The 13,040-nt window shown below is 36.9% G+C and overlaps 1 protein-coding gene across 2 annotated transcripts in view; it reads right to left on the minus strand.

The window, feature by feature from the left end:
• Window positions 1–8,225: 8,225 nt before the first annotated feature.
• GLRA3 (glycine receptor alpha 3) overlaps window positions 8,226–13,040 on the minus strand; it is a 131,755-nt gene continuing 126,940 nt past the window's right edge. For both annotated transcript variants that reach the window (XM_060778694.2, XM_060778695.2), the window contains one exon: window positions 8,226–11,713. In XM_060778694.2, coding sequence (XP_060634677.2) covers window positions 11,432–11,713 — 282 coding nt within the window. In that variant the 3' untranslated portion in view covers window positions 8,226–11,431. The remainder of the gene's footprint in view (window positions 11,714–13,040) is intronic.

Consider the following 13,040-nt stretch of genomic DNA (forward strand, 5'->3'; position numbering starts at 1 on the left):
TACATTCCTTACGCCACTTGAGTACTTTTTATGTAATATGTCTTTCTTTTCAGTCACAGAAATGAAAAGCAAAGAACACTTTGTTAGATTTGGAAGCACAATCCAGGCAATCCTGCAGTGCCTTGCAGCTACATGTATAGTAAGCTGACAAGCTGTGAGGTGCTGTGAATTTAGGGAAGCTGTAATAGTGAAATATGAGTAAAATACAGGATAAATTGACATGAAGTTCTTCTCCACTGACTGTTAAAATTTGCAATAGCTGTAATTTGAAGCCATATACTTAAAAAAAAGTATATACAGGGAATAGGATCCATGATGTTAATTCTGGTATCCTTTATTATACTCCACAACCATTCATGGGAAGCTGCTCCATACCAGGTCAGAGAGTTTGTCCAGTGGGACTGATATAGCTGCTGGCAGTTACAGTGGTGCTAAAAAATACTGTCTTGTACTACCATTAAAATGTGCTTTGATCCTTCTTTTCTGGAAGGAAATGCTTGACCTCCAAACTGGAAGGTTTCGATGGTGCAGAAGGTGGTCTGCTAGTTTCCAGCACTATGAAGAGTTCCCGGCTTTTGATAAATGGGAATTTTTGCAGCAGCAGGAATTATGGTGGCCATATGGACTTTTGAGGATTAAGGGAGACAGATGCAGGCCTCTGATCTCTGGAAAATGCCTATTCATACCTTAAACCAGTAGTTCTCAAATGTTGATTCTCCTACTGTTGGACATTAATTTCCAACAGTCCCAGCCAGCTTGGCTAACAGGAATTTTGAAATCCAAAATATCTGGAAGTCTAAAATTTGGAAAACAGTGCTATAAATAATCACCACCTTAGTTTTTTTTTCTTGTAGGAATTCTACTACATAGAGGGTAGACAAGCTAGTGCTGCCCTGTGCAGTATGTTTATCATAATTATTTTCTCTAATGTCTGATTTAGATATGCTGCCTATGTATTTAATGCCAGCAACTATACTGTATATGGAGGGACACCTTCTCATTGCTGTAATGCTGTAATGAGAAGGAATAAAAATTACTGAATATGTTAATGGAAAATGACTACTCAATAAACAAGAATAGAACAAAAATCAGGAATTATTAATTGAAACTTAGTGACAATTTTTCTGAAACGTGAGAGAACCAATCTCATGTAAGGGCTTGAATGCTGGACTAGACGTTAAGTCACCTTGGACTAGACGTTAAGCTACCTCACTACCTCTGAGTATGCTTGCCATAGATGCAGGTGAAACGTCAGGAGAGAATGCCTCTAGAACATGGCCATAGCCCGAAAAAACCTACAACAACCCACCTTGGGAAAGATATGCTCTGTAATTCTGAGGAAGGCAATAGCAAACTAACAACTTCATCACATGAGGTCCTTTTTGGAGGCATGCACCATTTCGCCTATACTATTATGATGGAGCATGCTGGCTCCCATCCCATGACATAGAGCGACTTCCAGCGGACCTTCATCATAAAAGTATAGGTGGACTGGCACATGCAACTGCAGCAGCATCACAGGAGGCTTCCTGTGTTGAATAGAAGTTAATGGGGAAGCAGGTGGCTGGTACTTCCCCTCATGGAATGAGGACTCAGGTGAGCAGGGTGATGTAGGAAGTGGGGTGATGGGTTCACCACGTCCTCTGATGGGCAGCACCCGATTTGCCACAATGTGTGGCGATTCTGGCGGCCCATCTGATGAGGTCGTTACTCTGAATAAATCTCACTAAGAAAATCATATAATAGGGTTAGGATACGTTAGAGATAACATGGAGGTGCATAACAACAATGGCAAATTCTGAAATGTACTTTGCACTGCACAATCATAGACCTATATGCATTTTTCTGAAACTATTATGTGGCATCTGTTTCTCTTGAGTCTACCATCTGTTAGTTGGTTTTTGTAGCTTCACGTGTGTGTGTGAACTGGTGTCCATACTAGAGTCTGACATTAATATAGGATCCTACCATTCAATATATCTATATTTCCTGCAATGCTAGCAGATGCTGATCTCAGCATGCCCCATTTTAAAACACTTGTTTTGCTGAGGCAGTGAGAATTATGTTTGTATCCAAAATACATCACGTTTCCCCCCTTTTTGACAAACTAAGAAGCTGGAGGAAACAGACTGTGTAAATTGGCTGTGATCCATATGCATCTGAACCAAAGGCATATGTGTCAAAGCTGGCTGACCTTTCAATTCACAATTCAAGGCTCTTTTTCTTCCATATTCAATGTAAAGAATCTTGAGTTAATGACCTATGTTAATAGATAAAAAGTGAAGTTAATGGGTATGAGGCAGATGCCCTTTTCACATTTTAGCTATTTAAAACATCAGTGCATGAATAATGGACGACAAGGCTATGTTGCTGCCTCTCATGCAAGGCTTTTTTACCAACCTAACAACACTGGGCAAAGGTATAAGCTGTTTATCATGTAGACTCCTCCATAAAATCAGGGAGAGTGCCATCATCATGTAGGGGTCCCATTTGTGAAGAGGAGCCTATGAAAACCTAAATTGCTGCACATCCAGACACATTCTTTCATGAGGAAGAAGAGTTGGCCATGTGCAAGGAGAGTAGATCAGGAGATGGGTTCATTCTTCTGACTCTAACCCACCACATGGAAAACTAATGCCTAAAGTGAACTGCATACTGAAAGTGACCATGCTACAATGTCTTTGCAGAGAACAAACACGGTTTGGGATTTTACATGACATAAGAACCATATAGGCCACTGTTTTGTTTCTAAAATGCCACCCCTGTTGCTTATGGTGAAGTTATCATACTTTCCAGAAGGCTTTTGAAAAAGACTCCATGTGTTCCAATAACTAGAGTCTTCTACATCTGATGCCTTGCTTCCAGACTATGAAGTTGCACCCTGTTTTTATTAATGGGGGTGGGGGGTGGGTTGTAATAATAAACAGTACCAGAATACTAGGGGAATAGTTGCCTCCTTGCCTAGGCAGCCATTATTCATACACTTTTATTTTCAGTGACACACTGCAGAATAATTTTGAAATACTGGAAGGGCTGATCAATTGCCAATTCTTTATTTTTCTTCTTCCAGTGTCCTGCAATGCTGCTGTTGGCACATCATTGTGTTAATAGTCACAAAATCAAACACCAATAGTTCTGGGTTGTTGTAGGTTTTTCGGGCTTTATGGCCATGTTCTAGAAGCATTCTCTCCTAACATTTTGCCTGCATCTATGGCAGGAATCCTCTGAGGTGGTGAGGTCTGTTGGAAACCCCATTTTCCTAATTTCCAACAGTCCTCACAACCTCTGAGGATGCCTGCCATAGATGCAGGCAAAATGTCAAGAAAGAATGCTTCTAGAACATGGCCATATGGCCCAAAAATCCTACAACAACCCAGGGATTCCAGCCATGAAAGCCTTCGGCAATACCAATAGTTCTTCTGGGTTCTTCTCAGAGGTGTACACCTGAGACATCAGAAAAAGCACAGCTGAATTCTATACTGGTTAATACTTCATGTCATCTTTGGCAATATAACACCATTTGTTGGACTGCATCCAATAGTTCAGCCCAATAGAGTATGATTAGTATGTTTTATATAAGGAAAGCACTTTTGCTAACTTTGTCACTGTAACTAGAATCTTTCCTCACTGGCTACAACCTTGTAATAAAGGTGTATTTTATTTAATCAATCAAAAGCATGAAAATGTCTAACAGAGCCTGCAATAAGTTCCTTCTTCAATTTATTTATAGTAGGTTGTCATGCACCTGCTGGTATTTTGAATGTATAAATTAGGCACTAGTGATATGCTGGTAATTTTTTAGAGAAGGTGCTGATGGTACAAGACAACACAAACCCTTTCTTTATAATCTTATATCCTAAAAAGTGAGCTGAATTAGATAATCTACCAGTTTATCCTTTTGCTAACACTTTGGATCCATGATAAACATAGTACTGTGAGTGGAATTTAAACTATTAATTCGCCTGTGATGCCTTGGATTAAAATTAAGCATTCTGTTATCCCAGGTTTTAGAGTGTAATCTTCAAAACATCATATATTGTGACGTCTTTACATGACTGACTGCTTTCTTCCTTCTAAATTTACTGCCTTGCCTTTGATGTAGAATGACATTTCATCTAATACCTTGTCTAACACAAAGCATGCCAATAGCATCTCTAACAATCGTGTCAAATGTTTTATATTGTGTTACAGGAGATCCAAAATACCCCCTTAATCTGTGACTAGAAGAAAAATCTAAGGAAAATTTCTAGTGGAACTTGAACTCACTGTGATGTGCTGTGTTGAATTTAATACTTAAGCAACATTATCTCTGGAAGGCTATAGGAAGGGTCCATCTGCCTTCCAGGGATATAGGTAGAAGAGATCCTTCTTGTTGTGTGTGGAGTTTTACTTTAAGACCATAGTTATAACCAGAGCCTCCTGGCCTCTTCTTGCTTGTTGAACTCAACTTAAGTGTTATTCTCTTGATAAAAAAAGCTTTTCCTTCTATTAATACTTGAGGACTTGTTTTATCACAATTGGAATAAGTATACTAATACTGCCATTTTTCTCCTTTGAATGGACAGATAGGGCCATACAGAACAGTAAGAACGTTGGATTTTTCCCCTATTGATGGCCTTGGAGTGACTATGGATTCCATTATGTAGATGAACCATATTTAAACTAAATTATAGCCAAATAACTAGTGTAGCAATCATATTGAAAGGCAATTCAGTATGTATGATTAAGGTATCATTGTCCACACATGTGGGCTTTAAGTCCAAATTTCACCCTCAAAATAGTTCCAAACTAAATGTTTCCACAATAAAATCTGTATCCAAATCAACCACATCTGAACTATTTTTCACAAAGTTTGAAATTTCATCTAGCTTTTAAAAAAAGAAATTAAGAATAATTGGATATCACATTTGTTTCTTTCTTTTTTTCAGCTACCTAAGTAATTTAGCTGTTTTTAAAAATGCATTGCAGAACTTTTCCAATGTAGTGTTCAATACTTTAAACCACAAGTGACCATCACAAATACATAAACAAAATGATGTTAAAGACCAGAACAATTATAAATTGGAATATTTACAGCCAATATGGATAATAAAAACATAAATGTTCTAACAATATAATAATATTCCTTAACACCTTTTTACCTTTATATTTATGAGAGTCATTTGTGACATTGAGGAAGTCCCAACCTCAGAGGAAATCCCTTCTGAACAAAAAAAAAATCTGGCTAAGAAAGTCCTGTGATAGGTTCACTTTAAAGTTGCTATAAATTGGAAGTGACCTGAAGGCAAGAAACAACAACAACGTTATCAGTGAGAAAGGATTAAAAGACAAAGTTATAAGTTGAAAGCCTTTGTAGATAACTTAAGAGATTTTATAAGAAGACTCTCTAAACACAGGTAGAGGTTTGAACCCTATCCTGAAGGAATACGGAAGAGTGTCAGAATTTAAAATTAATATGGAAAAAACAACAATGTTGACCAAGAATCTGACAAAAATGAACCAGAAAATTTTACCTGAGAAATTGGGTTTTCAAGTTGTACAAAATGTTAAATATTTAGGTATAAACATTTCTATTAGTTGTGTAAGGATAATTATGATCTAACATGGAAAGAATTTTTAGAAGTTTTACATAGGTGGAAAGGTTTATAGCAAACTCTTATGGGTAGATTATCAGCTCTAAAGATGAATGTACTAACAAAGTTGCTGTTTCTATTTCAAGCCTTGTCAATTATATTGAATGGCATTATATTTAATGGCAAAAGATCTATCAATGTTTATTTTGCAAGGAAAAAGATCTAGGGTCAGATTCAAAGTATTATTTATTTATTTAAAAGTTTTGTATACCGACCTTCTCACTTCTCTTGAGGGACTCAGACCGGTTTCCAGTTTCGGTTTCCAACCATAATAACACATACAGTCAATAAAACATCAAGTACTACAAGATGATAAAAAGGAGGAGGACTAGGGCTTCCTAGACTCAAGTTAGCTGGCACTGCCCCCCCCCCCCCCCCGATGTGCGACGGGAAGTTGTTGCTAACTGTGAGAGAAACACCTGTGAGAGAAATACTTTGAAAGCCATCCACTGGATGGCTTTCAGACTCCTCCTGGAAGACTCAAATAAAGGAAAACTTCATGAGAACCACCACTCCTCTTAATGTTCCCCCAGCAACAAAAAGAGCCTCCCTTTGGGCAGCTAAACTAGGAAATCCCAATTGGATGGCCCCGACAAGACTCAGAAGCAGACTGGGCAGATCAAAAGGCAACCTGGCAAAACTGAACTATCAAAAAGAATCTTCCACCTTGTGCGACTGTGGAGCAGAACAAATAACTCCGCACTTGTATGCTTGTCCACAATGCCCTGCCTCATGTATAGAGGAAGAATTGTTTAAAGCTATAGACAATGTGGTTGTTGTTGCCTGGCTTTGGACAAAAATTATTTAGCTACTTGAGCTCCTTCTATTTTTATCAGTCTTATACTTATGTATACAATGCTTTTGTCATGAAATAAATAAATAAATAAATAAGGTCTTCCTAGTCTCAAAATAAGTATAAGAAAAGATATTATAACAGGAAGTCATTGTTGTGCTCTCCACATGAAGTTCTGTTTAAAATGAAATTTGCCTCGAAAGAGAAATGGTTAATTTATAAAGATTTGTTTGTGTTGGATAATGATCAGTATAGAATAAAAACAAGAGAGAACTAATCTCTGAAAACTTCCCAATACAATGGTTTCCCTACAGACAGTTAGTAGAACCAGAACTTGAAATTGCTTTCAATTAATTAATTAAGTTGCATAAATTGTTGTTAAAATAAAATGGAGCAGAAACTGGTGAAAGATTGTATAGTTAAGTGGTAAACAAATACACTCAGAACAATGGGAAAGAATCTGGACAAAGCGTTCGAAATTTACACTGTGTAATGACTTGAAAGAATGTTTTTATAAAAGATGTATAGATGGTATCTGACACCTGAAAGGATTGCAAAGATGTATAAAAATAGTTCTAGTGATGGTTGGAATTGCAAGAAAAAGACATGCATGTTTTAATATATTTGATAATAATGCAAAAAGGCCTGGAAATACTTTAAAGAAATGGTTAAAGTTAAATTTGAAATGAAACCTGAACTTTTTCTGCTTGGGATGTTAGATGAACAAATCGATAGAAAACGTGGAAGGTTATTGATATACATGACAACAGCAGCAAGAATTACCAACACTTAAAGATGTAAAGACTCAATGTTTCTGTCCCAAGACAACTAGCTTATGAAAATATGCAGACTTGTGGAAATTTATAAACGCACTATGCTGATTAAGGAGAAATCTCTAACTAACTTTAAGAAAGACTGGGGCCCATTTATTATGTTCCCCCAGCAAAGATGGGGCCATATCTCCATCACTGATGTTTTGTACTAGAAGTATGTCATGTGGGGAAAGGATGTATCAAATGATTCTTTTTCACTAACTGTGAGAGTATAACCATCAGATACAGAATGTAAAGTCCCTAGATTAGAGAATGTAGATTGTTTGTAGTTATTTTTTTAATGTTTAGGATGTAGCATTACTATTCTAGAACAAGTATTTCAATGTTTTGTTGTTGTTGTTTGTATGTTTGTATGTAGATTTTGCTTTACTTTGTCTTAATAAAAATCAATTATAAAGAAGTGATTGAGAGCCTTTTTGTCTGTATTTGTTTCCATTTAATATTTTGTCAGTTCATTGGAAAAAAAAATGAAATGGCTTCTTCAAAGAAGCATGGTTGGTCCTATAAAATTGTCTTGATGTATCTGGTTTATCCTATAACAATAGAATTAACACTTTAGGGTCATTTTGAGTCTGGGTTCAGGCTTGGGGATGAAGGGATGTGCCATGCATAAAGCCACATATTAATTCCAGTGCTTACAGCTTGTCATTCAAATGCATACACACAAATGCATATTTTCTTCTTTGGCAAAAATAACAGAAATTTTAGGTAAAGGAAATTGGTCTTTTTCACATTGGGGGAGAGGCTAAGGAATATTAATTTGAATCCACTTGTAACTCGAGAGATGTGAATGCAAAGCAAGCATAGCCCTGGTGCCACTATTAATATGTTTGAGATGGGAGTAGGGAACTTACATTTTTAAAAAGTTATTCATCTTTCATCTCCCACTTTATGTTGTTGCATATTTGGGTGCAGAGGCGGCCCTAGGTAATTTTCAACTGTAAGCAAACAGTATTTTGCCCCCCCCCCCCCCCAAACCAATCACTGATATATATTTTCTGTTCGTTGTGGAAGTTCTGTGTGCCATATTTGGTTCAATTTCATCATTGGTGGAGTTCAGAATACTCTTTGATTATAGGTGAATATACATCCCAGTAACTATAACTCGCATATGTCAAGGTCTATTTTCCCCCAAGAGCACCTCAAGAGCGCCCCTGGGCAAAATCAACTATACTGCAAATGCTTACTTTGCGTAATGGGTTGAGCCGCCCCTGTTGGGTGGTAGGACAATGGGCTGCAATGTGCTCCATATTTGTTGAGACTATTTTTTATGTTATAACTCAAAATCTCAAAGGGATTTTTGGGTTCACCCATTTTTTCTGGAGCTTCTTAATCAGTTTACAATATCATTTTATTGTAACTCTACCCTTATATATGATATTTCTTTAGCCTTAGCTTGGAATGTTAAAAAGGGCTGATTCTAGAACAAATCAACCTCATTCAGTGCTCCCAAATAATGGATACGATTACCTTCAAAATCTACACTCCTCTTGAATTAAACCCTAACGGCTGTCTTAACATACATACCAACACACCTTATTCTATATATGCTAAGTACACAGAACAGCAAAAAACAAAAAACAAAAAAACAAAAACAAAAAAAACCCCAAAAAACAAAAAATTGATGCCTGCTATGTGGGCCAAAAACATTTTAAAAGCATGTAAGAATGTGATGCACTGAGCTTTTCTGCGTAGTTGTACATTTTGGCTGTTTTCAGGTCATACTTTTCAGGAACTCTGTATGGAAAAAAGGCTTCCCATAGGATGAGGTTCATCATTGCTACCCCCCACCCCATCACCACACAATTTATCCCAAGAAGTAGTGTCAGAACATGTTGTATCACTTCTATTGAAGCACCTTAAAAAGGAAATGAAGAGACATTAAACTCTTTACTTGCTACATACTTTCTAGCATATAGTTCAAAATTAAAATTAAAAAAAATATGAATGGCAGTCATTACTTAAAAATCTATTTTATGAAAATGTTAAAATTTAGACCAACATTGCCTATTAATTTTTATGATAATTTAACCATACAATTTATGTTCTTTTTCTCTTGGAGAAAGATGCAAGTACTACCATTTCCATAGGATATTGGCCTATATTTGTAATCTTGTATATAGAGTACATGCATGTTCTTTAAGAGTAGCATGAAAAAGTTATATAGCTATCTTCAAAAATGAATGTCTAGAACATTTATGTTTTTGTCATATTCCAAAAAGGCTGAAAGTAAAGCTATTAACTTCACAGAAATGGAACGGGGTCTTGTTTATGATTTATAAAAAGGATTTACCTTTATAGGAGTAATGCAGCTATGTAAAAATTTATGGGGCAGAATAAAGTCATGAGTTGAAAAGCTTAAGGACTTCATTACACGAACAGAGGGAAAGTGGAGGCAATAATCTTACTCTGTTCCCTCCCATCAAGGACCATCTTCTGTCATCTCACACTCGTTCCCTGTAGAGGTCAGTCTTTCCTCTGCTTTGTGCTATTTGGAGTCGACTAACACCTGACTTCTCAAATGGCACTCTGGGCTCGCTCCATTTCTCTACACTGCCAAAATGAAGCCCCACAGAGTCCTACTGGAAGTTGCCTTGAGTCATGTGATAGGCTCTGTGGGACTTGTTTAGGCCACGGGAGAAATGGGGAGAAGATTCAGAGATGACTGCACCTGACGATATTGTAAGTAGCCCTGTTCTAAATCACTCAGATATGTAGTAGTGGACACTGCCCCAAAATTCTGTCATGTAGCTTGAATTCTGTAAAATAATTGCACAGACAAAAAATCTTCCAAGATATCTATTGGTATTTGGCATTGGGATATTATTTTGTTCCAACCAGAAAATATCTGGTAAAAAAAGTAAGTCTCATGGGATATTTCAAACATCTTTTGACACAAAACATATGGATGTGTTTTGGTATGTTTACTATAACAAAATACATTGGAATTTGGCTTAGATCTGGAAAAATAAGTCTCAAAAAGCATTTTTATATTTTTTGATCATGAGGGACAGCACTTACAGGCAAATTTTAAGTATGTTTATGTGCAATTAAGTTTTTGTGAGCTCAAAGGCATGCAATTTTTACTAAGTATGCTTATCACTAGGTAATTAATTCTAAATTGGTTTCCCACTGCGTCTAAACTTTTAATGTTAATTATCATTCTCTGATTTATCCAAAAATTTTCCCTCCTCTGGGGCCTTGAAGGTGACAGTAACCGCCGGAGGACCTGAGGCTACTCTATCATGTAAGCGACATGACATAGTGAAGTGCCGGATCTACTCAGCAGGCCTAGCCTGCTGACCTTTACTCTGTTGAATGTTATTGGATGTGATGCAATGCTTCCCTAGCTATCTTCCTCTCTTATTCATACGCACATATATATATATACTATCACTGAGCTGAGATATAGTTATTTGTGACAGGGCTGGCAACTATCACAAAGGACTGGACTCAAAAATACCTGGGGGAAACAAGAATTCTGATAGCTGGCATTCAGTACACTGCTTGTTCCAGAACATTTCTGTAGCATGACTAGAAATATCCATGGGATCTCACTGAGTTAGTGTTTTGTGGATTGCCACACTATGAAGTATTCTTTATGATGTTTTTCTTTGTAACATGTTGCCTAAAATGTGTCTTGTGCTTGTTATAAAAGTCACTGGCAGTGTCCTTAAGTCTAGAAAACATGCCTCATTGCTTGAAAGGGAAACCTTTTGAACCAACAGCTATGTTTTTCAGAATCGAGACCAAGGCAGATATTTCCTTAAAAAGTTTAAAGGAGAGTTAAAAGTGTAGTAGCATCTTTGTTAATATGGCACTTATCTAAAGACATCTGGGTTTATCTTGATATATTTTAAAAATACAATTTAATTAAAAATTGTAGCAAGGAACATTAAAGAATGCTATACCATTATGTAACACTATGTATAAATCTGTTGGCAGTAGAGTTTAGTCTAGAGAATGTTGTGATTTCACTTTGCAAAAGTTGGTTACTTCTACTTAATAACAAGTAAAAACACTGTTGTAGCAGGTACTGTATCTTCATAGGATGCCATTGTTCTACCCATTGTGACTTCGCATAGCAAGTCAAATATGATTTCCCCCCCTTCGTGCCCTTTGTGAGCCTATCAGTATTTATACACTGAATGGTACCACCAGAACTGGAAATCTTAATCTTGTTTTTGGTGAATGTCCTCATGCCTAACGATTTTATAGATGACCCAGTAAAAAATGTTGAATATCAGAAAAGCTAATGGAAAACAGGCTCGGGAGATGGTGTCAATTTTCTTGGCCCGATCGATGAATACCTTCCTCATTTCTTCATGGCTTTTTGGTGCAGGTTGAGTTGGATTATTAGGCCCCTTTGGAGCCACTCCATCTTTTGCTGGTATACATGGCGGTCCCATGCCATACCCTGTGAAGCTGAACCGATTCTCCCTCATGTCATCATCCTGTAAAAGACACAATATAAGAAAATATAAACATTCTTTATGGGAGATTATGAAGATCTGGATCACTAGGATTATTCTTAGTTCAAATGCATGAAAATTAGTGCTCTGTATTTCATTCTTTTCTTTGTTTTTCGGTAATCCATGGTTGAAAATACAGTGATCTGGATAACCCCCAAAATTCCTTTGCTGCTTCTCAATCTATTTACATCCATTCCGATCACAATTTTGCTAATCCAAAGTATCCATTGATGCCTGCCTGTTTGAGAACTATTAAAATCAAATGTGATGGTTATAGAGTATCATGAGAAACTTTATATCCAACCACCTAGAAATAAATTTTCTGCTTACAGTTGGACAATATATGTTTTAGGACTGGTCACTACATTAACAGTGTGTATTAGACTGCATCTCTGCCAATAACTATGCTATCCTGTGTCTTTGCTTGAAAAATCATTGAGAATAAAATAGACATTTTTGTGCTGATGCCAGATAGCACTCTTAAAGACAATCATGATGTAAACTCTGAGAGTTAAATTGTTAGAGAGAACTACTGATTTAACCAATGTCCATGAAAAATGTTTCAACTGGGGAATTGTGGGAGATAAAGCTAAAAAAGGAAAAGAAAAAAGTCTCAAGCAGAAAACTTTAAATGAGTATACAGAATGAATTGGGCAGTGTCTTATAAAATCTGTTCTAAATGCTAATTATATTAATATAAGATTCTATATTAATATACACTTTGCTTTTGCAAAAACTGTCATTTGGAAGCAGCAGTTCTAAGTGCTGGGAAGACAAAATAATAAGGGACATCATAGTGAGCTTTTCTTTAGTCTCTTCACTGAAGTCACTTCTACATTGCCATTGAATGAAGTGGGTTTCATATCAACCTATGTGCATCTACACAATGTGTGCAGGCTGATGTCGAATTAACCCAGGGTAAGACGCTTAATATAGCTGTGCCCCAGGTTAGAAAAACACGGGAAAGGTCTACAAAATTTGGGTCTTCCCTTGTGGTGGGAGAGTGGTGAGAGTAATCTTGGTCCCCTATGTGGGATCCCAGAATACTGTAAGAATAAGGTAAATGGATTTTCTTTTTTTCTCCTGGGGAAAACTGAGGGTGCAAAGAGGGCTGGAAGGGGTCCCATTCCCAGCCATGTGAAAGCAGCACAGGTGGGTACTGGGCTGGTGTCCTGTCACCAAGGCAACTCAGGGCACCCCTGCATTGTGTGCCTATGTAGAACTGCCCTGAGACTTCTCTATAACTAATGTTGACTTCTCCTTCTTACCCATCTCCTTTCACCTTGTGACATATTAAACAAATATTACA

This window comes from Anolis sagrei, chromosome 5 (genome assembly GCF_037176765.1).
Source record: "Anolis sagrei isolate rAnoSag1 chromosome 5, rAnoSag1.mat, whole genome shotgun sequence".
Taxonomy (NCBI): Eukaryota; Metazoa; Chordata; class Lepidosauria; order Squamata; family Dactyloidae; genus Anolis; species Anolis sagrei.